Source organism: Epinephelus fuscoguttatus, linkage group LG18 (assembly GCF_011397635.1).
Source record: "Epinephelus fuscoguttatus linkage group LG18, E.fuscoguttatus.final_Chr_v1".
Classification (NCBI taxonomy): domain Eukaryota; kingdom Metazoa; phylum Chordata; class Actinopteri; order Perciformes; family Serranidae; genus Epinephelus; species Epinephelus fuscoguttatus.
The window spans coordinates 28,920,429-28,948,177 of record NC_064769.1 but is presented as its reverse complement, the minus strand read 5'-3'; the positions used below and the strand labels follow the sequence as shown (position 1 = coordinate 28,948,177).

The following is a 27,749-nucleotide window of genomic DNA, read 5'->3' as shown; positions in this document are numbered from 1 at the left end:
GTGGATGCCTTTGAGGAGAGACTGCCAGAGAGCATGCAGCATGTCCAACACTTGTACGAGACATGCATAGAGTTCTTGGAGGGGGAATTTGGAAAGCAGAGCGATGCAACCCGGAGGAGGCTCTGACATGATGGCTCTGTTCCAAACACGCTGAAAACTTTGAATCTTCTTCATAGCTTGTCTAAAATTAAAGTAAATTCAAGTCAAGACAAAGTCAAAAACCCTTCATTGAAAAGCTTTATTTAAAAATTTAGTTGGCAGGAAAAAAGTTTGAATCGGGTGAACATTGCAATAAGCCACAACTCCAGTTACAAAGTGCTCAATCAATCATCTGTACAGTGGACGTGGATTTGATAAATGACGGATAAAAAGACAGACAAAGAACCTTGAAAAGTGCAAACCATGTGAAACTGTCAGCTCTGAAAACCGAACTCATTAGTTTGTATAAGAAAAAGGAGGAAAATGAATAATCACCTGAATTAAAATAAATACTTTGTATGTCAGCATGTCTTCAAAATATGCAGATGAGGAATCGACTCGCAGGCTAACACACTGGCTCAAGTGATTACTGTCAAGATTTTTTTTTTTACTAGCATGAATCAATTAATTGATTGAACCAGCAAAAACAACATTGATCCATGTCTTTGGCCCCTGACACAGGGAACCTCTGCAGGCAAGAAGCCGATGAACTACACTGATGTTTTCTTGCCCACATCCATGTAAAATAGTCACGCTGTCATTTTGCTATGGCTTGGAATCAATAGTAATCACATTATTAATAATTATCATCATAACCATCACAAGTAGGATTTGGCCAATTATATAAGAGAGTGTCGATTAGAAGAAAATGCCTCGTACCAAAACAAATACCGTACATTAAAATCCTGCATCCTCATGTTTTATAAACCTTAAAAATCTGGACACGATTTTGCAAATACAACCTTAAGAATCTCTTATAATTATACATATTTTTTTAAAAAAGGGACAAGACTGCCCAATTTCCTTAATGTGGAAGAATCACTGGAGAAAAATAATTAAAATGAAACAAGGCAGAATTTAAATAGCTTCTGTGGGAGCTCACCGTTGAGCTAAATGAGTCATTTCTTGTCTTTTATCTTTTCTGTTACCATCAGCGTCGTAACACAAAACAGCGATCATGAATATCTGACATAAAGGCTGATTTCTGCTGAAGATAAAAGAGACAATTATACAGAGAGAGCCAAGTATCTATCAGTGTGAAGACCCTGACACCTGCTGCGTCTTCATGTCTACAGTTGTATTACTGAATGAAATGGAGTCTTTTATCTGATGAGTTTTGTGCTCTGACTTGACAGGCTCCAGATCTCTCTGTGGATACACAACATGGCACGGCGCCCAGGGTTATGAGGCCTTTTCAATTCAAACGCAGAATAAAACAAATAAAGGTCAAGGGAAAAACTGAGCTCCACTGTTATCCAGAAACTATAAAAAAACACCTCAGTGAGCCGCACTGTTTCACTGGGTGACACATTCCTTCATTATTACGAACAATCAATCTCACACACACCATCTTGCTGCAATAAACACTCGTTAGAGAACAAACTGTGTATTAATCGGACACTGAAAATAGTTCCCATCAAATCTGCTATTTTCTCCTGTTTGAGTAACACAGCTGTTTCAGGAGATCATATTTTAGTTTTGTATTGAACCACTGACCTTGGGGCTGAGTGCCTCACTGCATGTCATATCGAATTTGTGAAGAAAAACTTTGTTTTTCGAGCATGCCTTTTAGTGAACGAAGAATCCAAAAACTAAGAAAATTGTTGATGAACTGAAGTCATGGGGGACCATTTAAAAACAAACTCACACACAACTCACACAAGACAATCTGGAGGCCTGTACTACGAAGCAGGATTTGAAGTTAGCTTCAGGGTTATCTCAGGGTTTTCAGCACTACAAAGCTAGTTCTCTTTTTACCAGGATAAATTACCATGGCAACTCATGCTGAACAGCCAACCTGCCCCAAGCAAGTTACCATCAGAGTATCGGATGACAGCCTGTCAACACCTTGACCTCTGACCAATGAGATCACTGAGGAAAAAGTATCCATGGACAAATGTCTAGAGTCTAGGGTAAAAAAGAGGAGGCTATATATTGTTATAGGTCAGTAGGATCATTTCACTGTTCCAGGGCTCAACACAGAACACATGACTTTAGCAGGATTTCAACTTATGCAGAGTTTACTTCAGTCCACAGTAACAGAGCTGCTACTTTTACACTCTGATTCCATCACTGCAGCTCAAAATAACATGAGACACCTGTGTGATGAGAACTAGCATAAAACAGATGATATTTTATAAGTAAAATAACCCACACACTATTAATTGGCTCTTTGGCTCGTTATTATAAATGCAACATTTCGGTCAGGTAGACTTTGACAGCAGAAACAGTCTTTAAATTGTCTTATGTGATATATTCATCATCATCATCCAACTGAACAGCAAAAAATGCTCTATACTTATGTCACCTATAGCTCAGTGACACCTGCACGTAATTTAAGTCCTGGCTGATGGTGAATTTTTGCACAGTGTTTTCAATGCTTCTAGATTTTCTGTTATAAGATTACAGAGCATCGCTTAGATCCCACGCCACTGACATTTTACTGTCTTGCAGTAAAGCCCAGACACTTTCGGTACTGTTTCATCTTATATGATATGAAGCAGCCTATTTCATTCTTGGTTCAGATGATGTCACTCGTAATTAATACCCCCGCCTCTTTAACATGAATGCGCTCGTGGCTGGATAGGAAAACCCAGAGCTGACTGAACTAGTTGATAACCATTTTTGTAGTACCCGTTCTCCAGACGGCCAATGTTAGGGTTAGTTGAGACAGATAATGAGAAGATATCCTGGGTAAGTTGAACTGGCTTTGTAGTACAGGCCTCAGGTCTCATTTATACAGCTGTTTGCTCAGCACTTCCCAAACAGGCAACCTTTTCCGACAGGGAACTGAAGTAAAAGTGAGATCTATCTATGCTCTTTTTAAAGCCAGACTTCATTGACAAACGATAATTTTACCTCACTGAACACAGGAGATTCTGGTCTACCACTGCTGCAATCGGTTAGTTAAGAGTTATTGTGTGACTTTGCTGAATCCGAACAAACCCTTTAAAACAACAAAGTCACACAATACCATAAAAACTACAGCTCAAGCCAGTGGGAGACCAGCAGCTCCTGTGTTCAGTGAGGTAAAATTACTGTTTTTGTCAATGGAGTTTGGTAGAGAGCATAGATAAGTTTCACTTCTACTTCAGTTCCCTGTCGGAGAGAGCTGTCTGCCTGTCTCTGGGAAGTACTACACATTTAACTAGATAAATGAGACTTGAATTACACAGCATGAGTTGTGTGAAAGTTTGTGAACGGATGTTTTCATATAGTTTTACTGTTGTGAAACGTGCATCAAGAGTTATGCCCATTTTTGGATCATCGTTCACAGGAGGCATGCGGAAAAATAAAGTTTTCTTGGCAAATTCAGCGTAACATGGGGTGAAGAATTGATATACAAATGGTTAATTTGTAGGTAAAATGTTCCTTTAGAAGGTATGGCTGTTTTCCACTGAGTGATTCAGTTTGGCTCCCCCGCCCACATTTGTGACCTTGTGATGGGATGGCTTTATTTTTACTGTCTTTTATGCTTTTTAGCACCTGTAGCAGCTTTCAGACATGGACTTCACTCCATGCACATGCTGACAATTCTACATTGTAGGATAATTTTTAAAAGTACCTTGAGTTATATTTTTTGTGAAAGTCACACAAACCATCTTCAGTAGATAATAGGACCTCATGACAACTGCAGCACCGTAACTCTTCCTTTACAGGTCAAGTCTGGTTCGAATGTGGTCACATTAACACTCAAGGTTAATAGAGAAACATATTAATGAATGTACTGAAATAAATCTCTCATTTAATCATCATTTTATGTGCACCGGGAATTAAAACTGGTTTAATAAACCATGAAACACTGTGAATTAACCAATTTCCAGTTGTAGTACAGATGTCCTTGTCACATCAAGTAAGCCTTCTTTTAAATATGTTTCCTAATTAGGATATTTAATCCCCCAAACCTCCTCCTTGCAGTGTGGAGCAAAAGAGATTGCAAAAACCTCAGATAATCACTCAATTATCAGACATCAGTTTCCATAAATTTTAGCCTGTCGCTGATATTTGGACGGAATGCCATGAAATTTACCATTACGAAGAGGAAAAAGGGCAGCGTAAAAAGAAGGGTAGACACAAAAATGACCTGCTTGAAACAGAACTTGATGACAAAGATGCAAAGACCAGAAAGGGCTCAATAATTAGCGGACGGACAGGTTAGATTCAGTACCCAAGTTAGAAACAGTTTACACAAAGTATTTACACCCATGTTGTTTTGTCACCCACTCATCCAAAAGTAAGTGTGAATCAAACTTCCACCCGTAGCACAAATAAACACCACTGATACAGCAGCAATAAAAAACAGAACCAAACCACTGTAGCACAATATACATTTCAATAGGCACAGCAGAGCATTGGCAAATGTAGTGCACATTCAATGATGCGGGTCAGTATATGGCTCTCTGTTAGACAGAAGTTCATTAACAAAACGTGATGGTTAGAACTTGTACACAATGGTCCGATTAACCACTTAATGCTGAAAAATGCTCCGAGACGTAAATCCATCTCAGACTCAAGAACTGAAAGTGATAGCAAAAAAACACAGCTCCGACAGTGCACCGGATGTGTCCTTCAAATTGATTTGTCAACGTTGCCGTACGGAAAACAAGCGCTCCCACACTGCTCTGCATCACATTTGATGGGACGTCAGGGATCGCTACATAGCATGAATCAAACTCTTTCAAGTATGAAGACAACAATTCAACATACTTCATTTCTTAAACAAGTCGTCTGTGAGAAGAGGATGAATGAGCAGCTGCGTGCATATTGTCCCTGACACACAAACTGGTAATGTACTGAGTTTAGATCTAACTTCACAGCAACTGCTGATTTAAAGTGGAAATAGACTTTTTTTTTGCTTTAGCTTATCATTATGAAGTAAACATTGGTTGCTTTATGTAATGACTATAGAATAATGATGCCATCTGTGTTTAGGCGCATTCCTTTATGCAATTCTGTCTGTCACAGAGTGCGATCTCCCACGAAAACTAAGTGCCTCAACCACTGTGCAACTAAAACAGGAAGAGGATAGTGCTTTGGTTTTTACCAGTAGCTATCAGCAGCTATCCCCAGTTACCGAAGAGTATCAGTGTAGGTTCTTTGCAGCTACTATCCCCAGAAGGGGAAATGGAGGACAATGAAACAACCAAAGTCACGGAGGAAACTGTGGTAGTTGTTAGGCTTTATAGGAAAGTGATCTGGTTGTCTTTGTGTCAGCAGTGCCAACACTCATAGGGGGAAAAGTTGTCTGTTTCCACTTTAAGACCGCATGGAAGCCTTAACTTATATCCCTTCATATACAACTAAACAAATTAGGATAAAGAACAAGAGTGCATGTAAACACACTAACAAGTGCTCCTCTATGACTGAATGTAAAATTAAAACGTAGAGATTAATGTTTACATTCATCTATAAAATAAAATGTGTACAGCCTTAATTATTCAATAGACCTCCATATACTTTCACTTTCAAATGTTTAGGTCACATAAATATGATTTAAACCCACTGAATACTCTGTCACTGCCGCATTAAACCAAAAGATCGATAAACAACAACCAGACTGTCCTTAAAAACACAATGAGGTGTGACTGTGCAGGAAGCTTTACCGTAGATAACATTTTATCTTTCAGTATCTACAAAATCTTTGCTACATTTGCAACAGTGGCGCCCGTTAAGAAATCCATGTTAAGTTACTGTAAGTGCAATGCATTTTGGGGCTTCGCAGTTCTTAATAACCGCTATAGTGTTTTAATTTGGTGAGCTGAAAGAAGACAAACTTCATTTTTGGAAAGCATGCAATGGGAATCCATTGAGCTCAACACGTTGAACTGATCAGAAAGCAACAAAAAAGTGGCTTAAATAAAATTCATACTCATACAACAAAAACAGGCTTAGATGCATCCGACAGTATCACCAATAAGGTTTTAAATAATTGTATTTGTGTACCCCCAAGTTGTGGCAAGCTTCCTCACTATACACATCCTAATACTTTTCTCAAAGTGTTTATTTAATTAAAGACATGCATGTTAGGTATTAGGAATACTCCGCATTTGCGTTTCAACAAGGCACTGGCCTCAGAACTGAAATTGGTCCCTGGACACTGTAGTGTAGCTGCCCACTGCTCCTAACGCGTAGGATGGGACGATTCAGGGGACGGATGTCTGAAAAAGGATTAAAAGCAGAACTGAAAGGAGCTGTGTGCAACATTCAGAGCATATCTATAGTTCAGAGTCAACATGGAGGTGGCTGAGCTAGAAGCTAAAAGTGCTAACTCAAAAGTGCTGGCAGAGCTATCATTGTTAACATAACATGGTAACCAGACGGTAGGCACTACGCTTCCGCAACAATGCCAACCCAATATCAGCAGTAACTGCCGTATAAGCACAGTGCGATGTGGCGGCGACTAGCTCTCGACTGAGACACACTTAAGGGACTCAGATGCACTAACATGCACATGCAGCTGGACCAAAGTTCAGATTACAACACACACAGAGGAAGCTCAACTTCATTCTTTGCTCAGGACGCCATTACTCCTCTATATCTTAACATAGCAAATGATGGTTTGCTGCTGTGTTAATGCTCTGAATGTCCCACACAGCTCCTTTAACTTCTTTTATGTCCTTTTTATACATGAGCAAGTACACTGGGCTTTGCCAAAGTAAAGACTTTACAGATAATATGTGACTCCACCACTGTGGCAATCTGTTTCAATATAAATGCAGCTGAACGTGCTCCATAAGTTTCCATCATTGGTTGCTGCACCTTCAAACATCGGTGAGTTAAAATGAATTTGTGGGCTCCTTCAAAGCTATGACACCTGTATATGTAGGACTGATGAGGATTTTAACCTCACATGGCAAAGTAAACGCAGAGGCGTGATTGTTGTTACCACACACATACAAGAACTATCCCAGTCACTCAAGTAATAAAGCCCTCCCTCCATCTTCTTTCTTCTCCTGTTGGCACCAGCTAGTCAGAGCTGAGTTTAAAAAAGCTTTTTTACATTAGAGACCAGCTCTAACACAAACCTTTTCCTTAGGAAAAATAAAGAAAAAGGAAAGAAAAAAAAGAAGAAAAAAAAGACAGCAAAATAAACTCCTTCACATGAAAACGTATCAAAGTACAGGTGGACGGCACAGGTCTGCTTCACTGCTCATCACAGCAGTCCAGCTCGGACGGTTGCTTAAGAGATTTGCCTGACTGAGCGGCAATAACAGTCTCTGACTCACACAGGGCTCTGTGAGGCCTCATCTTTACAGACGTCTCCCGTATGGTGACATCACTTGGGTGGAGAGGGCCATATGGGGAGAGCGTGGGCCTCTGTGTTAAAGACATACTTGTCTAGACTGAGCAGCTCCATGTCGTCGGAGAAGAGCAGGTACAAGTACTTCAGCGTCTCACCAAGGAAGAAACTCTCCATCTTGTCCCGGGGCCCGGGGTTAACGGGGTCACGGACATTGTTAATGGACGTATAGCCGCCACCTGGGACCTGCAGAGGCGGAGGTGTTTGGACAGGTCGTTAATGGATACAGAACTCTAATGTAAATGGTAATTTTAGTTACACTAATAAGCCTGTCTGTACCTTAGTGTAGTTGTTGAAGCTCTGCAGTATGTCCCAACCCCAGTCTCTGTACTTAGTGTCCTTGGTGAATCTGTACATGTAGAAAAGACTTTCCACAGTCTCTGGTCTCAGCAGGTTGTGTCTGTCTGCAGGCTGGAGGGTAAAGGACATGTCAATAATTACCAAAATCAACCTTGTTCAACCTGAAAGTCCCACAGATGATGAACATGTACAAGATCAGTGAGCATAGCTACAGTTAAGACTAAACACAAATTAAGAGCAGACAGATTTAAGTGTCAACTATGACTGCACAACAGATAGTTGGACAGCAATGGCACACGCGTATCTCTGTACTTCCTTCAAAGCACTTTGATGGTGAAGTGAAAAAAAGGAAGAAAGGAGATTAACTAAGGCTCCAAGCACAAAGCATCAGGACAAAATAGATGCTTTGAAAAGCTCCCGGGGCGAGATGTGACTTTGCTAACTTTAAAACGCAACTATAAAGGTTACTTTATCCTAGAGCTGAGCTTATGGAGGCGCTATGGATTTGTCAACTAAGATTTTAAGTAAATAAAACAACACAAAAAAGAATAAATTTAACAAAAAAAACTTTATGAAGAGCCCGTCTGCACAAGTAATCCTCCAGCTGTTGAACCTTTATCTCTTTTATGATCATTTTCGGAACTTTATTTTACATAGGACAAACATTTTTTCCCCATTTCCACCAGTGGTAAGTCCACCATGAATGACTCATGAGAAATAAATGAATTATCTGACATTAATTTCCATACATTTTATTGCTAGAGCTATAGTCTGAGTGGGTGGAAGTTCGCTGCAAAGATCAGCCTCTCATTGGGTGGAACGAGCCACCCGCTGAAAGTCCCGCCCCACCACCTCCAGTTGCAGTTTTCAACACGTCCTTTACTAACTTTTGCGGTGTTTGATCTTGCGGGGGTGTAGCCATTTTTCTGCCATGGTTTGCGTCCCGTAGGCGATATTTTTGTGGGCGTGTTATACCAAAACCTTGCAATATTTTTGCAAGCGCACCGTTGCTGTGGCACCGCCAAGAACGATTGTGATTGGCTGAAAGAAATACAAGCAGCCGGGGTGTTTTTTTCTCCAATCTTAAAGTGAGAGTCGGCCCAGCCAGACCTTTCTTTTCTTGAGAAAGGTCTGGTGAGCGAGACTACTAGAGCTACAATGAGCTCTGAAAATGTTTAAGATGTTTCATACTTCCATTTGAGTTTAATGAAGCAGCAGTGGAGACAAGTACAATAATATTGGCTGCCTTGATAAACCCAGAGCAGTTAATGAAAAAGTGAATGAGCACCGAGGAGGGCGAGGAAGGTCATGGTCACAACTCCCATGACAAATTTAGAATAGCTGATTTTATTCAGCAGGCTCACTCAATAATCAGTAGTGGGCTTTTGCTCTTCTTGGATACTGTAGCTTCATTTAAATTACAGAATTTGAATTAAATAGAAAGTAACAACACAAGACAGTAAAAGGAAGACAGTGCTTCCATATGTACATATATTTGAATTTACAAAGGGTTTTGAATAAGAACAGTTTCCACTATTACTAGTCCTTAGGATTTCCATCCAATTGCTGAACACTTTGAAAAAGTCAGTTCCCATTCAGAGCATTTTTCTTAGTTCAGTCAGGAACACTTTCATCAAAGACAAATATATTTCCATTTGCAGTATTATATTTGGCAGTATGGCTCCGTTCTGGGGCCACTCTGCCTTTCCTCAGGCCTTCATGTAAACCCTTAAGGCAGAGAGAGCACACCTCTCTGCCCTTCCACGTGCAAACGAGGAAAGCCTGAGGCAGGGAGAGCAGCAGCAAAGACCCCCGGGAACAAAACAGAGCCAATAACTAACAGAAATGACATTGATAAGTCAGACACAGCATGAAAAGGAGGAGCTGGGGTGGAGGTAGGTTGCAAAGCAGCTTGCAGAGGAAGCAGCAACAGTAGGCAGGCCAGAGAAGTTTAAGTACGGCGTTCTGAATGAGATTCACCAATTGGTTGATTGAGAAAGGAATCGTGATCTTTCAGCTGACACCCTTCCATCAATCAGCTGCTCTATCAGTCGATTGGGCTGTTTGAGATCAGCTGATGTAGCTGGGATGTGAGCTGAGCTTGACATTGTGTTCTGCCTGAACTCGCTCTATGCTCATTTTTTAGTTGAATTAAAATTCACTTAAATTTGCAAGTACATAAAACAAAAGAAAAAAAAGGGGGAAGAAAAAGATGATCACATGCCACCTGTCTGCTATTAGCCTCACCTTGACAATGACATCGCGCCCATCACTGGCCTGCAGGCTGAAGTGAACGATCTCTGGGCTCAGCCCCGTCTCCATCTGTGTGTACATCTGGTGACACGTCTCCGTCAGCTGCACAGCCAGATCCATGTGGTCCCCTGGGAGGCCGTTGTGGGCCCCCAGCGCCAAGGTTCCTGGCAGGAAGCACACGAGGTGGTCCTGCAGAGAGACGAGAGAGAGAAGTACAATCAGGAAGGATGTGGCTGAGAAATGATGAGAGATAATGATGAGCGCTGGAATTGATTGGACTGTACATGAGTTTGTACAGCTACTGATTCAACAAAAGCACAAAGGCTGATTGATTGAACAAGGCGCTCATTGTCTGTGATGTGTGTTCACTGAGTTTAGGCAGTGTGTGAAATTCACTTTGACAGTCAGTGGTCCTTGTGCTGTGTGTAGTACTTCTAAAACACATCTGGCATCTGCAACAAAATATACATAGAAAATATACAACACCACTAAATTTGATGTTGAGGCTTTCAGCAGGTCCTAGATTAAATAAGGGGGCGTAGCTTCCTGACACCCCCTGTATTTCACACACTGACTTTTGGCAAGCATCTCTACCATTTTAGGGTTGAAGCGGTTGTGGGACAACTCTCCAACAAAGGTCAGTTTGCTGGGCCCCGTATGTTTCACAAGGTGTTTCTTCACTCCCTCCACGGCCTGCATGTAGTCCTCCAACAGGCTGGACAAAACAAACACAGCAAATATGACAGATAGTCAATATAATATTAGACATAATAGTTTAGGGCTGCACAATATGACTGATGACTCATGAATGACTTTTAAAAGAAAATGGTGTCAAAAGATATTACAATATGACAGGGTGTCTGCAGGTACCAGGCGGTTAAATTTAATGCTTTTTAAGACCCATTCAAGACACATTTAAACAAAATTTAGGACAGATTTTTGGACAAAATGAATCATGTTTTACTTATGTAAGCATCGCAGGTAAGCACCGCAGGCAAGTGGTATATATGTGGTCTTGTGCAGAGGTAAGTGTTATGTAGGAATATGGCTATTAGAGTGAGTTTAGTCAAACTACATGAGTTAAGTGCAAGTATGAAGGAAAATGACAGTATTATAGTTTTAAGACATGTAACATTAGAAATATGGACTTTTACATAGAAAGGCTTCACACGTTTTCACAAAAGGAAATTAAAAATGGATAAATTAAATTAAATTAAATGCTGTAGTAGTTACGACCGCACAAATTCAAGACCTCATTGTTGTAGCATTGAATTTAAGACATTTTAAGAAATGGTAAGGACCTGTAGACACCCTGTATGAGAAATACATGAAACATTTCATATAACATACTGTCTGAACTTTTATCTGTTTCAATTACTAAACTCAACATATCATATAATTGGGACTGGCATCTAAATTAAGACAGGCTCTTTATCCCTTTTGCACAAAACTCTTTCTCAGCAAAGATGGGAAATACTATCAAACTATTTATGTAAATCAGTAATCATATTACTTGTACAAAAATTAGGCTATCAAATAACATATGATTTGATCTAGCTCCTACAGCACATCCAAGGCCGACGTCCTGCACTGAGAGAGAGAGAGCCAGAGATTTAACGGCGCTTGATTAACTTGAGTTAACTTGGATTTATTTCTAGGAAAAACCTTTGTGATTCTTTTCATCGGTGGACCCTTAAGGACTAAAGGAAAGGAAATAACAGACATGTTCAAACTTTATGACCATTTCAGAGGGAGAGAATAATCACTTTTTGTCGTCTCTCTTGTTTACCATGCATGTAAATGCGACTGAATTATACTTTGGTGCTCATGGTTTCCGTAAAATGGACTGAATGGTTGAATTGTGTAAAGTACAATGGACTGTAGTGTATCCATATTGACATAGGTTTAAATATTCATACTTGTAGGCACAATCTAAGCAGCTTAGCACCAGCTCAACCAGTGTCAACCTCATTGAGACCTGTGTTTATTTGTCAAAATATGCAGCCACATCTGGTTAGTAAAAGGGACTCTGTGGTGCCATGCAGTGAGTTCCATTGTCTCATTTCTAAATCCAATTAACTCACTGGGAAATGATGATATGATATGATCATTTCATTATAATCTGATCCCACTAAAAATTAACATATGATACGGAGTTATTTCCCAGCTGTGACTCAAGCAGCCTGACTACTTAAATACACTGAATGTCACGTCAGATCTGGTAATCCTCGAATTGTCTCTCTGTGCTTTAAAACTCTGTAAATAACCAACATTCCTCTGCATTAATGTTTTGTATTCTGTCTCTTAAGTAACACACCAAGTTTGCTTTTCTATGTTATTCCATCTTCAAATCCAGTGTTTTCTCCCACAATCACACAACATCAACAGAGAAATATAAAGTTGGCATTACTCGTCTTCCGTCTTGCCTCCCTGGATCCACTGTTTGAGCAGGTATTCGTAGTAGCTGTCCGCCCTGGCACCAAGTGTGAAGACGCCTTTGTGGGTGAACTGGCCGCTGTTGGTGTTGATGAACATGGGCACCAGGCCGTCTTGTTTGCCTGGTAGCTTGTGGACCAGCTTCATTACTTCATTGACAACGTCCTGGAGAGGTTAAAAATAAAAAGAGCTACCATTACCGTCTAGACATGAGATAATGAGCCCAACAGCCTCACTCCACTTACTGTTGGTGTGTGGGTCAATATGTTTGAAAAACACCGCTTTAAGCAATGTATCATTGGAAAAATGATTAACAATTTCACACTTTGATGAAATGGGGCTCATCAAAAGCGATGTCTTACAGAGGCTGGCGAAGGTTATGACAGAAATTACTCAAATTAATGTCAGACTGGTCTTAAGCTCTTCAGGGGCAAGCTCTAGCTTCTGGAATCACGCATACACTGACAACATGATGGATTTAAAGAGAATCCTTGCTCAAGCTTGTCATTTCAATCACAAGTGTTTGCAAGCTGTACTTAAAGTCTGCTTTTAACCAAACTGAAACCCTCAATCATATATCTATCTTTTCTTCACGCCATCTCAGAGATCTGGAAGTAATGCCAAATGCAATTGACACACGCACATACACACACACTACTGCACATGTTACGGCAATAGAGGCCAGCCTGGTTTCCTGACCTGGTACTGTGGGTCCTGTGTGAGGCGGCTCAGCTCTCTGAATTCCAGCTGAATGCTCGTGACCTCGGCAAGCGTGCTGTCAGACGTCCATCGAGGGGGGTGGGCTGTTCCCTTCCCGATGTTGACGTCTGAGAATGGGATCTTTGAGGGAGTTTTGAAGGCGGGCATCATCCTGGACCCAAGATCTTTCTGTTGGTGGAGGGAAGAAACAGAATTATGAGGGTCAATACAACTGCTTTACACATCAGTAAATCTGAAGTCACCTGTTAACTTGAAACTAAAGTGAGGCAGTGGCGACACCACGAACCTCGTCAGCTCTACAATGTAGTTTACAATTAAGCTGCATTCTACTTTGTTTGAACCCAATATCTTGAAAAACTAACAGCCTTACATTGCTGCTCTAAAATAACAGCACAACAGGAAGAAACCCGGACAATAAGAATCTCTGTAATGAACTGACTCACAGCTTTTTCTAGGAAAAGTTGGTCTCCCGTGAGATGGTAGGTACTCAGCAGACCGCCAAGGACACGGATGGTTGTCTCAAAAAGATTCACGTCCACGTTCTTGTCGAAGGAGAGCTCTTTCTCTACCCAGTCCTTAGCCTCTGCAAACTCTGGAGTAAGCAAGAGTGGAAAGAAGAATGAGAGGAAAAAATGAATTACACTTGATAAAACCAATTTATCATGGTGGATCAAAGATGTTTTTCTGAAGTCTAATTTACGGTAGGGCACTTGACACTTCCGACGAGTGTCACTCAGCAGAAACCACGCTTGAATTGAAAACAACGTCAACGTTCAATTTCCGGCAAGTGACACTTATCAGAAGTGTCGAGCACCCTACTGTAAATCAGGCTTAAGGGTTTTGCCTTGAGTGACATACTCAAATGGTCTTGTGACAAAAAAAAAACCCTGGATCAAGGCACTGTCAGATTCTTAAAAGAAAATTCCACTGATTAAACGTCGTATAACACTGTCGGAGTCACGAGGGAGAGTGAACAAGAAAAAGATTAAAATCAAATCAATGCAGAGCTACTGGGCCTCACTCACTAATACGTAATCAGCCAACTGCCACGCCCCTCATTCTTTATATAACAAAAAAACGTTTGCCCAAAAGTGTATCACGGAGAAAGTGGTTAAGTTGTTTCTATGCTCATATGAAGGCCCTCACACACCAGTGTTGTAGTGTCAGTGAGCGTCTGTGAATGTAATGGCAGCGGAAACAGCTGACTCTTTTCAAACATGTTCAAACATGTCGCTCTCTGATGCATTCTCTCCTGACAGGCAGCAATATCTTCCAGTCGGGTTAGATATGCTATCTTATCAGCAGCTTGGAGTTGGATCAGAATCTTTTATATACCCTGTTTTTGTAGTGGAATATTTTAATTATGAAAATAACTGAAGACAATAAAAAGGCCAAATATTGTTGTCTATTAAAGCTTTTTTTTAATGAATGTGGTTTTATTATGCGATGCATTTAGTTAAAAGGTGTGTGTTTACATTTTCTAACAAAGCCAGGCCTTTATTAATTGTGCATACGCATTATCTGCGGTAGTTCCGAATTTTCTTGCAGAGAATGAAAAAAAGAAAATTCAAATAAAACACAAGAAGTTTGTGCTCTAGAGAAAAGAAGGAAAGAAAATATTGATGAATCCCAGATTTCTACTTAAATATTTGTACGCACGTTCTAAGCACAGATTTGTGCATACGCAGTGCATTGTTCTTCCTTCTACAATTTAGGGTGTGCCATATCATCTCGTTAACAATAATACCGGTATTCTTTTTAATGATATGAAAAATTTGCGATACTTCGACTTCAACTATTGACATCATACTGTTACTCACGGCAACAACAAGCATGGCTGCAAACGAAGTTATTACAGACTCTGCGGTGGTTCCAAAAAGAGGAGCAGCTTCAGTAGTGTGGAATAAACTGTGGTGTCCTGAACGTTTTATGAACAGCCCTGGACTTCTCAGACTCTTTTAGTGAGTTACTGCTCAGAGGGAACTCATTCAGCTGCTCCTCTGGCAGCAGCACAGCGTCTCTCCCTCTCCTCTCTCGCCATGCACTCAAGAGTCGGTGCCGTCAAGTGATTTAGTCATAAACCTGTGGTAATGTAAATCTACATGACGCTTGCGGCTTGACAAAAAACTGCATATATGTGAATGTGTGATAGTTGTGGTATCATAACAGCCTGTCACAGGTTACAGTGTGATGATAAGAGGAGAAATGGCAGCGCATAAAGGTCCAGGTGAAAAAAAACAACTCAGTCATTTAGGATTTTGCTAAAAGAGGAAATCACCTGTTGATTTATAAATATATAGATCCCAGGGGACATTTTTTGTATTTGAGAGCTGTTTAAATGTGTAATTTTGGCAGATTTTATTTAGTTGAACTATAATATTGTATACAGAACCTGAGTCTCACTCTGAGTTACTGTTGTTGTTTAAAAACTAAAGAAAGGAGAGATCATTTTTGTTTTTACTGGATATTTGAAGGCAAAATGTTAGGTTAACAAGTACAACTGTATCACTTATTTTTTTGCAATTCTATTTGCCTCATGTAGTCAAGACTATTGTTATCGCAAAAATAATATGGAATATTGTGATATTAATTTTCACCCCTTCCTACAATACCCTAGTGCAACTCCACTGCTAATGTAGCGCCTATGAATTTTCAGGCTGCCAGCCTCAAGCAGGGATAAGGAGTGGGCTACTGAGCTCTGGTAATATCAGACTTTCCAAGGCTCCCTCAGGAGACACAAAAAGGTTTTATACAATATTTTTCACACATGCAGCAGAGCTCTCCAACACCTGTAAACAGACTTGATGTGTAAAATCAATGAGGTTCCCTTTTAAAGTTTGTTGAGACCAAATCCAAAGCTACTTTTTAGAGATGGCACAATTCTGTACATAGCGTACAAAATGAAAGGATGAGAGCAGGAGAGGGAATAACACACAATACCTTCTTTCAGACCCAAAATCCACATGGTGTCCAAAGAATCAATGAGCGTCAAACCCAGTCCGAACCACTCGCCAAAAGACTTGGAGATGGGCTTGAGCTCGTCGTGACCCCAGGCGTACTCCTTATAGCCTTTCCAAGCATGTCTGAAGGCATTACGCACTGCCTCCAGTCTGTCCATGGCTCCAGCTGAAACTAAAAACAAAGGCCCACAAAGGAATGAATAAAAAATGAAAGTGTGGTCTTAAAATTCTGTGTTTCCTCTAGGATACCCTAAGAACAGAACACGTCTCATTTTCTGATTATTTTCAGTAGAGGGAATATTCTGTGCCATGAGTGCTGCTGTTGCTTTGAGCACAGCAGGGCTGTATCCTGCGAGGTAGAAGTGTTCAAACTTTCAGGTAAAAAAAAAGGTGCTGGGCTTTAAACAGCATACACCAGTAGAGCTGGACCAGGCCATGCTACAGAATTTGCTTCAGGGGAAAAGTTACTCAGTGGACCCAAAGAGTAAAACAGTCTGAACTTTTCGCTTTTCCAGAAAAAACAGAATGCAAGAGGAGGATCTCGATGATACAGGGCTGGACAACAATAAAAGAATGACAATGCATTTTACATTCTGCGTTTTACATCATTGTTAAGTGAAAATCTTTGAGTTTTGAGCTGTTAGATTTACAAAGCAAGACATGAAGTTCTGACCTTAGACTTTGGGAACTTGTGATGGAAATGTTTTTGTTAGTTTCGGACATAAATCTGACACAACAGAATAATGGATAATTGTTGGCTGCAGACCTTGTACCTTTGCCTGTGTCCACATAGTACTTTTTCTCAGTGCTTCTTTTTTCATTTGTTCCCAATGTGAGAGCGCGCATGTGGACATCTAGAGAAATAGCACAGTGCCCAGCATCTTATTTCAGAGTGCTCTGCCTTTTTTGTGTGGCTGTTCCAAGCACTTGTTGAACTTTTCAAAATGGCGCTGGTGATATCACTGCTGCTCCTTTAAGGCTATTGTCCCAACAAGGACAGAAAAGCCCATTTGTCGGAGCAGAACATCTGGCAGACACTAAGTGTTGCTGGTGAGTGCTGTGTTTTTATCACTGTACAGTTTGTAAGCTTGTTGTTAGACTCAAAGTCAGCCTTTAGACACTTTGCTTAACTAAAGACTGATGACAACCTCCCTGATTTTGTGTTTAGATGGGCGGATACAGTTTCAGAGTTTAAAAAAAACTCCCTACGTTGCAGAATCAATAGTAAATTTGCAGGGCGGTCCTTTGGTGGCTCGCTGAACTCTTGTGAACTCATAAATATAGTCCGACTAGAAACACGTGTAGTGGTACAAAATGGCTCATGTCGCTCTAAGTCCTTCATTTCCACAATCTTGTGGACTGAGCACACGTTTGATAAAACAGAGTTAAATCTCTCGGCATCCATTTTCAAGCTCTCTGTGTGTTTGTTTCCTTGCAGATGAGAAAAGGGGGAGCGCACATTTCCGGGAGGGCGTGTCCTTTTCAAAAATGCAAGAGGCGTTGCTTTGTTGCCGGCCATTTTCGCCGGTGTGTTAAACACACTTTAGAAAGGAGTATCCCCAGACTATCAGAAGGCGGAGATCTCTGATTGTCTGGTGGCAAGACTAGCTTGTTGTCAACTGTGTAGTCAGCTCTCAGTTGACATAGCATTTCAATAGCTACCTAGCTAACGTTATTGTCAAGATACTGTTGTCATAAAAACAAACGCTCTTTAGGAAGCACTGGGATGAAGCGCTTCCCACCACCCTGCCACCGCCATTCTGCTGAAAAAGAACACTTTGTGGACACAGGCCCTGAAGCTGTTTGTAAGAATTACAACAAAAAAGAAAGTGCTTGGCACTGACCTTCCACTGTGACAGTGTCAGCAGGGTTGGCTGGGGCTGCTGCAGCTTCTTTCACATTGGCTGAGGGTGGAGGCTCTGTGGCCTGGTCGGCTTCAATCATCGCTCCTCTCCAGCTGCGGGAGAAAAGCACAAACCTTGATTATTAATAACTGCTTCTCTGGTACAGGGGCTTCAGGGTTTGGGTGCAGCTGCAAAATGTTTGATTCCAATATTCTGAGCAATATCATGTTGACATGTCATCTGCTTGTCTTAAAAGCTGCAAAACCTTTGGCACAGTTGGGGAAAAAAAAACAAAAAGATCACCTGACAATCTTCTTGTCTTTGTCCTCCTCCTCTCCCTCTTCTTCTTGAACCACCTCTTGTGCTGGCTTTTCCCCAGCGACTGTTTCTGAAATATTTCCATCTTTCTGCAGGCTTGGCGGACCTCTCTTGTTTGAGAAGATCTTAGTCTGTGGATAAATACACTTTTGTATGTCTTTTTGGTCTTTTGCCCCGCCGAAAATATAGAATTCAGTTATTAAATTAATATCGTAAGCATGCCGGTTACTCGTCAACAAATGGCCCTAAATGATGACTACTGGTTGACTAGGAAAATTCTTAGTTGGGGGCAGCCCTAGTTATCACTTATTCATGTGTGATGTAAGTGCAATGCTTCTGACTGTAATTAACATATCAGATCTTTGCAGGTATAGTGTAGCTGCAGCTGAGAATCAGTCCATCCTGGCCAACTCTTGCACACTCTATTTAATTGATGCTGATTGATGTGAAATGAATAAATATGACCACAAGTCTAACCTTAGTGGGAGGTTTCGCCAACATGGGGATGTTTGGTCCTCTGGGCTTCATCACAACATCTGCGCCCACATCTGGATCCACAGCTGGCCCCACATGTGGCCCTGCCACAGGAGGCAGAGCTTTACCTGCAGCTCCATCCAATACGGACTCCACACCTGGAAGAATATCCTTCATCTCTCTGTCATTTAGCTCCAGCCAGTCTTCTTTGTCAGATAAACCTAAACACACAGAATGAGTAAGAAGACAAGCTGAGTTTAAGTCCACACTGTGCCGGCTCACTTATTATACAGCTATCAACGTATTAGTAGTCTGACAAAATACATAATGTTAAACAAGACTTCACAGACCTGGCCACAGAAAGTCGCCTTCCTAACTTTACACAGCCTCGTCTGAGTCTCAGCTCAAATACAAATATCATCCTTCAGCCTCACAAGAGTCTGAGCAGGCATACATACATATATTATCCCTTTCCAAAAGCTCAATTTTTCAAGTCTGCACAAAAACGCAAGGAGTTTTCAGATTTATCTACTCTGACGAGGGATTTTCAACAAGCTCACTTTTCTGGGTGTGAAAAAAGAATGCTAACTGATCGTGGACGGAAAGCCCAAACAGAAGAAAATAGAAGCATTTTCTGATTTAGCCGTCTCAGTGTGGACGTGGTCTGAAAATCAAATACAGAGCATGATATATACAAGAGTTTAAGCAAGCAGGTATGCACAATCACATCTAAACAAAGAGATTAACAATCTCAGCATTTCATGTGGCATTTTGGTAATTCAGTGCAATTTATCACCCCACACACAGCACGTAGGCAATCCAACTCATTGGCTTCATCCAGTCACGCAGCAATACCATTCAGACATTGTCTCTGCCTATGTGTGTGTGACGTAGTGCAGGCATTGTTTACCTCTCCACTGCTCTGCGATGCTGGGATAGGAGAGCAGTCCAAATATGAGCAGCAGAGCCAGCAGGAACAGGATGAGGCTTCGCTGGAGCCGAGACAGCTGCTTCCATTTCTGTAGGCAGATAAAAAAAAACCAGGCTTAACTACACTGAAACGTGTCTAACAGCTCTGAATTCAAATCCCAAGCGTCTATCAGCAGATTCTCCCCTCTTAAAATATCTCACAAATCGTTTTATGCCTCCTTTGTAAAATAGCAGACTCAAAACAAGAGAAGCCTGATGGCCTTCCTGGTCTGGCTTACCCTGTATAAACCCAACATCTCTTCACCTGAAGCCTTAACCCACACACAAATGAACTACCTAATCGAACCAGCTCAACCCAGCAGTGCAGAGGGAGGGACTCAGGGTCTCTCAGGAGAGAAGGCTAGTAGGCAGAGTGGCGCCACTCTGTTACCTGCTCTAATTAACACCTGTGCAATATCATGAAACTATTGAGCCATCGTCTGTGAGCTGTGACGAACACACAACAGACTTTATCTCCGGAGATGTTTTCATTTTGCTCTGCTGTAGTTCATTCACCACAGCAGCATCAGCATATGCAAATCAGTCCAGTTGTGCATTTTTAGAAAGTTCAGGACAATTTAATTTTATCAACCAGGCATCTGTGGCATATTTAAGATGATACTGCACACTGAAGAAGATACAGTTATTCATTTTCTCTATCTGCACTGGGCTGGAGGCAGAGAAACTCCCTTGGCAGGTTGGCTGGTGAAACACAGACAATCGCTCACACTCACACACAACAATAGGAGAGAGCTAGAGCTTTCACCTGACTCGCATGTCTTTGGAAATCCTCAGTTCGATATGAATAGAGGTAAAGCATGTGGCAAAGTGAGGACATAAACACTCAGCCAACAAGCCACTCAGAGGAACATGATTTGCAGAGAATAATTTTTTTCAGGAACCATAAACCGTAATCAAGTTTGATGACCCTCAGGTACAGGGGAGTGCTGAGCCACATCGACGTCTCTGCTATAAAGCCGGCTTTGTAGAAGAAAAGTCGGTTGATATACTGCTGAAATAAAATGTTATAGATCAGTCAATAAGAGAAGCTGGTTTGCCTTTTCAATTCTAATGAAATGAATTGACTTTATGAGAGCTGACCGTGCCATTTTGCAGTTTTGAAAGGAGAAGTGACAGAAGTAATTGTATTGAAATGATGATTTAAGATGGGTTTCTGCTTATGATCAGGGTGCATGCAGATTTTCTGAAAGCCAAATTAACATAATATTGTTATTACTGCTCAGTTTAGTGAAAAAACATGGATGCTAACCATTTGATGATTATGTTTTGAGGGATGGTCCAACTGTGTTCAAAATAAAGCAGATTTTTTTGGGCCAAAAAACGTTTTAGGCCACATCTTACAAAACCAAAGGGAACACACACTGGCAGCATATGCATGTCATAACACCTGCACCCATTGTTTTCTGTGCAAGCCTCCATACCTGCGGTGTCTTGATTGTGCATCACTGCAGGTTTTTGTGCATCAGGATACACCACTGTCCTATTTCTCATCACAGACACATTCAACTCTCCATAAAAAAGCAGCAATTTCATCGCATCTGCTTCACAGAACAGCTCATTCTGGCTACTGTTGCCTGACTTCTCCCTGTCTGTATGGTGCTTTATGTGTGTGCAATGGGTGTCAGTCAGTGTGTACCAAGAGCAAGACAGTGAATAACACGTCTGGTGTATGCTGCACTCATTACACATTGAATTTACAACAGTGAACGTACAGAGCAAAGAAATCTGTTATTGCTTGGTGAAAAAACACACTTGTAATCCTTGCACTTAAAGCATTAGTACAATAAGCAGATTAACTGTGTAAAACAGAAGTAATCGGTTAACTTTTAGTCTCATTACAAGCAAAGGTGTGAGACAAGTTGTACAACAATGAGAGGTTACATATAAAGAAAGCAGCAAACCTCCCTCAGGAGTGAAGAGCAAACAAAAGTATGAGATTTAAAATGATAAGTGCAACACAATATACCTGAAAAACCTGAGTCTCAAAACCAACAAAGGATATGAGGGCGGTTCAGAGTGAGAGGGCAAAAGGAGGAGATGTGAAAGTAAAGCAAACAAGATAAAAAGAAAATGTGCAGGGGAGACGGGCGAGAAGAGATGGTGAGATGAGCAAAATTTGTTTTATCTGCCTGTGGTGATCAGAGACATAATGGGCTCAGAGGATACTTTTATCTGAAGAGTTTGAAAGTTCAGGCTGCTCGACAACAAAGGAGGTGTAAGAAATGAAGTCTGAAACCTAGGAATCAATTTGTCTCAAAAGAAAAAAAAAGTGCATTTCATGAAGACAGAGATGCTCTATCGCAGTATGGTGATATGAGGCATAATCAAGCAGCTGGATGGTTACAGCTGAAGCATTTTTGCAGTCAGTCAGAACTGAGCAACTCATATACTATACTATTTAAGTGCAGGTATCCCTTTAATATCTTTAGTTGTATTATATCAGGCCATTAGATGAAACAATGAGCAGGACTGCTTCACGGCAATAGTTGATTTACAAGACTGCTAAATCAATATGAAGTACCTTTCTCAGGTACTTCATTCACTGGATTTATAGACATTCTCATCATCTTATTTTATCTTTAAATAGTTTCTGGAAAATGTGCTGCATCACACTATGAAGACAGTTGACTGAAAAAAGCGACATGACATCAAGTGAGGTTTCTGTGCTTGTTTTCTATTGATAACTTATTAATTCTGAAAGTCTCTACACTCTACTGCAGCGATGAACACCATTCATTAAGGAGGTATTCACTCATTTGGTGTTCGATGATCTGGTGATTATGGATGTAACATTTTTCTAATCATCAAACCATTCAGCGAACCTTGCTCGAAGCATCTGTATTAATTAGGTTTTCCATATTTTCTTCAGGGTTTTTCTGTGAATTTGTCACCTCTCTTCATATTCACTACTCACATGATATAGTGTGATGTATATCATTTCACAAACTGACCTTCAACCTTAGTGATCACAGTGCTTTGTCATCCTTAAGTTAGTTATTTTACTTTTAACAGTTATTTTTGTACATATTGTTAATAGTATTTACAGTTTGTTTATGCATATAGTGTTTTGGGTCTTTTGACTATCACCTTAGTGACAGCGACATTAGGTCATTACTAAATGCAACACCAACGTTAGCCTGATTTCAGAGCTTGCATAACATTAGGTCACTATGGCTCTTCTTCAAACTGTGCTTGAAAGAGCTGCCAGAAATCAAAGTGACTGACTTGCGAAAATTACATGTGCTGTGATAGAAGATGTTACCCACATCTTCCACCACTGCCATCAATCTGTTGTAGGGCAGTGATGTGTACGGACCAACAGAGGCGGATCACAACCACGTGTAAACAATGGCAGTCTAGCGTGAATATGTTAAACATGAAATGAGCAGAAGTTCATTAGACACTGGGTTAAAGTCATGGTCTGCACACTGCACTGCAGGACCACTCACCCTCCAGCAGGACTGTCTGCGGTGTTTGCCGTTGTTGTAAGTGTGACTGTGCGGATCACTGAGTGTCAGAGAGATGAAGTCCTTTCTGGAAGGCGGATACATCCTCTGATTGGGGCGGACAGACGTAGCTCATAGAAGCTGCATTCAGAGAAGTAAAAAACACAGTTAGCCTAACCATAGCTCATTCCCATAATAATATAATGTGAAACATTAATGTGATTGATTAATCATGAAGATGATCATCAGGTATCAAAATCATTGAACCAATCTTTTCAACACAATGTTTGGACTTTCACATTTAGTCACTGATATAGTAAAATGCAGCACATTCGATTGTTCAAGTGTCTTGAATTTAAGCTCTTACTGCCGTTGTCTGCTTTAAATCACTGTAAATGTAATACCTTTGAGATTTTGGACTATGCTGGTTTGGAGGCAGGGGTCAGTAAAACACTACAGTACAGTATCCCTCTTTAATATGGTTTTATTGACAGTTTAAACCCATCACAAAGCATAAAAAGAGTGAGGTTGAAACAGTTGATTTGCATCAAACCAGCCATGTGTTTTATTTCCTTTGACTGGCTGGAATATCCCTAGACACTGTACCGATCATAGCCATCACAGAGATAATTATTACTACCTATACACAGAGTACTATCCTCATTTCATCTGGCTGACATACCATTTGGGATGCACCGATCCCATATCTGGATCAAATATCGGCCCCGATATCATCAAAATAGATGGATCAGGTATCAGAAAATGCAACCTATACCTGAGGAAATCCTTTAAATCTATTGCGACGCGAGCTACGTCATACGTCATGGAGTGAAGGAGAAAATCTGCTGTGTGGAGGTATTTCACACTATTTCAACTGCTGTTGCACAATTTCATCTTGTTTCATTTTATCTTAGGAAAGAACTGTGTAGTCACCAATACCTGATGCCTCTAGTCTTTTCTGTTCTACATGTAAAGGTATATAGCTTTTTAGGTCAACCATGGTATCGGATCGGTTTCGTGTATCAGCTGATACTCAAAGCCACAGCATTGGGATCTCTACATACCATTTATCCTGATTGGCCACTAGCATCAGTTGCACGAATAAATGCACACAAACGTAACTTTCATCAGCTTACTTGAACCCAGTAACATGTCATATAGACGAAGCAAGGCTGACTGATGATTGTGCATTAGGCTTTCTGTAATGTAACATAAACATGTATCAATACCTATGCTGTTGCAAATTTTTTGCCTTGCAGATATATCTTCTTTTAGCATGACCTATTTCCAAACTATTTTCAGTTTTATCACCTTGTTAGAAAAGTATTCAAATGTATTATTACTTGGATAAAGTAATCAAAATAGTTATATCATATATAGTTATTACATTTTTAACAGGGTAACTCATCATCTGTAACCTATTACATTTCAAAAGTAACCTTCCCAATACTGCATGTGCCTTAAATCACATCAACCATCATTTATAGTATTCATAACAATCCCCTTCAGCACCATGGACAGCTGACATGCATGTGGTGCACTTGCTCTTGAGTGATGTTTTGGGAAAAGGGTGTAAACACTTAGGAAACACCCTTAACTTCTAACACTGATTGTTAACGTGAAACAGGGCTGAACACACACATGATGCTCCTTTAAGGGGTCTTAGTAAGAAGGCTTGATTACAGTTAAACGCTTTAAGTGAAAGCAGCTTAAAAGCAAAGCTATCCGGAATATAACTCTGACAATAGGCTGCTCTACATGTCTTGCAGCACCTTATTTCGTCAGAGAGCAGCTGATGACAGAAAGATTATAAGAATTCAGTCAGTAATGAAAGTAAGTTACTGTAACTTACACCAAATGACAACAAAAGTCACCTGCAGCAACGAGCTATTTCAGCTAAGTAGGCTAATTAATCACCGAACTCTGTTAATTTGTTACTTTAGCTGCTCCTCCTGTTTAAACACAGACAAAAACCCACAAAGTAACCCCTGGGTTACCTCCCCCTCACCTTTGTGCCTGGTTGGTTGCCTCACAGCGACGTTATTCTCCTGGAAGCTAACCAGCTGTTAGCTAGCAGCGAGATGCTAGCTAGCTTCTTCGGCTCGTTCCTGAATGGAAAGTGACGCTGTCCGGCCGTTAGAAGAACCAACATGTAGCACAGCGGTCCGTCCGACCGTCACACAACACGAGCGGCAGCTACATGAAATGTCAGACCGATAAAACTGAGGGAAACATGGCTAAAGTTAACGAAGCAACAACCACAGACAGATGCGGAAAAGTAAGCGCTGACGAGAGATGATGCTGCGCGTCACGTGACGTGTGCACGTGCTGTGATGGGCTGAGCGTTAACCCTTAACAACACTGTTGATGTACTGACACAACTTTGGTTTTTATTAGTTTAACAGGTCATTTTTATTCAATTCTAGCTGTTCTTCATTAAATAAATAAATAAATAATAAAATAAAAAATACAAAAAAAATCCCTTGAATGACCAGCTCCATTTAAACCCAATTGTAATATTAACAATAAAAACTGGAAACTATCTTTAAATTAGAATCAGAAATACTTTATTGATCTTTGAGGGGATGTTGTGAATTACAAGAAGGAAATAATAAGTATGTAAATAGAATAAAATTAAAATAAAATACAGATAAAATAAAGTGTGCATTATACTACAATGGTTAACACGTGTATGTAAAATATTAACAATACAAATATGTTCAGTGGCTGAGTCTGCAAAATGTATAAAAATATACCAATAAGTGCTACATTTCATTGTATAAACTAGTTTGTTACATCAATAGAATAAAAATAAGAAAAGAAATAAAAAAATATGTACAGTTATTTGCATTATATGTCAATTTAATATGTACATGCAAGTTGTATTGTGGAGAATAAATTAATATACTGAACTATATTGCACAGAAAGTTCAATTGTGTGCTTGCCTGTGGACAAAGTTTACATTTTTGCATGTTCAGCTGACTAAAAGACTCGATTAGCGATTAACTGGAATTAATCAACTGAAATTTTATCACTGGGATATTGTCTTATATTACTGACATTTTCTCTTGAGTTAAAATGAGCACAGCCTTCAGCATCTACAGCAGTAAAATGCATCTATGCACTAATGCAGTATTATTAATCAAGGAATATCGCATATCATAGTAAAACACTGACAGGGAACTTTTTTTACTAAAGAGTGAGTAGCTTAGTTTTATTTTTGCTGATAACACCTCTATGTAAGGTTTGAATGCATGCCTCTTACTTGCAGTGAAGTATTTCCACAGTGTTGCATCAGTGCTTTTACTTAAGTTAAGGATCTGAATATATCTTCCACCACTGCTGGGCAGGCAATTGCTGAGGCACAGCTGATAGCGCTCCAGAAACCTCATGGCTCTGGTTTTGTTGTTTGTCTGGCCCACTGTGCTGTGTGGTAGGGGATAAACATGCTGAATGCAAGTTAAGGGGCAACAGCTGGGTTGGCATGTGGAAAAGGCCCAGAGGCAACTTTTAACAATGATGTACCTGAGTTGCTATTCTTTTTGTTTTTACCATCCCTGGATCAGGTAGCAACCATGGTAGCAATAAGTGGATGGGCAGGGTGACTGTGGATAGATGGATGGTTTGGTTGACAGTTGGTTTGAAAGAAGCATAAAATAAGCCATCTACGTCAAACTGGAATGACTACCATTGAACAGAGGAGCTGGCCTGTGACACCAATTGCCACCCAACTACAATGCAATCTTGGGATCCCTTCCCAGACAATTCAACACTCGTTCACACCTGGACCCATCTAACCCTAGTGACACACACAATGGCCAGGTGGGTCAGCAACTCACATGTGACCTCGACAACTCTACACAGAGTTTAAAGCCTACAACTCCACACCAGCCTGTTAGACCTGAATAAGCTTCTTGGTTGAGAGGCAAAGCTTCTTCAAAAAACACTCGAGCAAGTCCAGTTGCCTACGATAGTAGCACTTAGGATGGATAGATGATTCATAGCTCTGCATTTGAAAGACAGGAGAAATGGAATCAGTGACAGTGGTTGCCTTTTAAGGCAGACTTAAGTGATAAAACTGGTTAGTTAGTTTTAACAGCATCCAACTAAATACACTTAAATACACTGTACATAAATGTATTAGACATTAATTCTGCTGATAATGTTCCTGTGTCAGCCTTATGTCTCCAGACTTATCGTTGTAAACATAGGCCATTAAAGTATTCTTTTCTGACATGTAGCTGGCAATAACATCCCAATATATGGCAAAAATTCCAATGACCAGCACTTTTTAACTGGAGGATAAACCCACATTTGTACAGTGCCGTCTGTTACGACAGTTTGTTGCATACTTGTCTGACAAAATAATGCTTCAGACATTAAAAGACAACAAATAAATTCAGTGCTAATATGCCCTAGTAGCAGCAGATGTCCATGCAGCACACTTCCTCTCTGAATCTATTAGTTTTTTGGTGAGCAGCAAATTGTGACAGCCGTTCCTCCGAAGTT

General features: G+C 40.5%; 1 protein-coding gene across 1 annotated transcript; it reads right to left on the bottom strand.

Moving 5' to 3' along the window:
* Nucleotides 1–219: 219 nt before the first annotated feature.
* man1b1a (mannosidase, alpha, class 1B, member 1a) lies at nt 220–25,556 on the bottom strand. Its single transcript, XM_049604246.1, has 14 exons — nt 25,248–25,556; nt 23,243–23,380; nt 19,714–19,822; nt 18,807–19,024; nt 18,315–18,460; nt 18,012–18,124; nt 16,148–16,339; nt 13,651–13,799; nt 13,187–13,375; nt 12,462–12,652; nt 10,646–10,766; nt 10,046–10,240; nt 7,778–7,909; nt 220–7,684 (listed from the first exon to the last, which is right to left on the bottom strand). The coding sequence occupies exons 2-14, from the start codon at nt 23,342–23,344 to the stop codon at nt 7,475–7,477; spliced, it is 2,067 nt and encodes a 688-aa protein (XP_049460203.1). The 5' UTR covers nt 23,345–23,380; nt 25,248–25,556; the 3' UTR covers nt 220–7,474.
* Between the last annotated feature and the right edge of the window lie 2,193 nt (nt 25,557–27,749).

Coding starts and splice junctions, on each gene's coding strand:
- man1b1a (XM_049604246.1), bottom strand. CDS start 23,344: ATGTATCCGCCTTCCAGAAAGGACTTCATCTCTCTGACACTCAGTGAT. Junction 13,376..13,650: donor AACTTTTCCTAGAAAAAGCT/GTGAGTCAGTTC, acceptor CTCCACCAACAG/AAAGATCTTGGGTCCAGGAT. Junction 10,767..12,461: donor GGAGGCAAGACGGAAGACGA/GTAATGCCAACT, acceptor TGTTTTGTCCAG/CCTGTTGGAGGACTACATGC.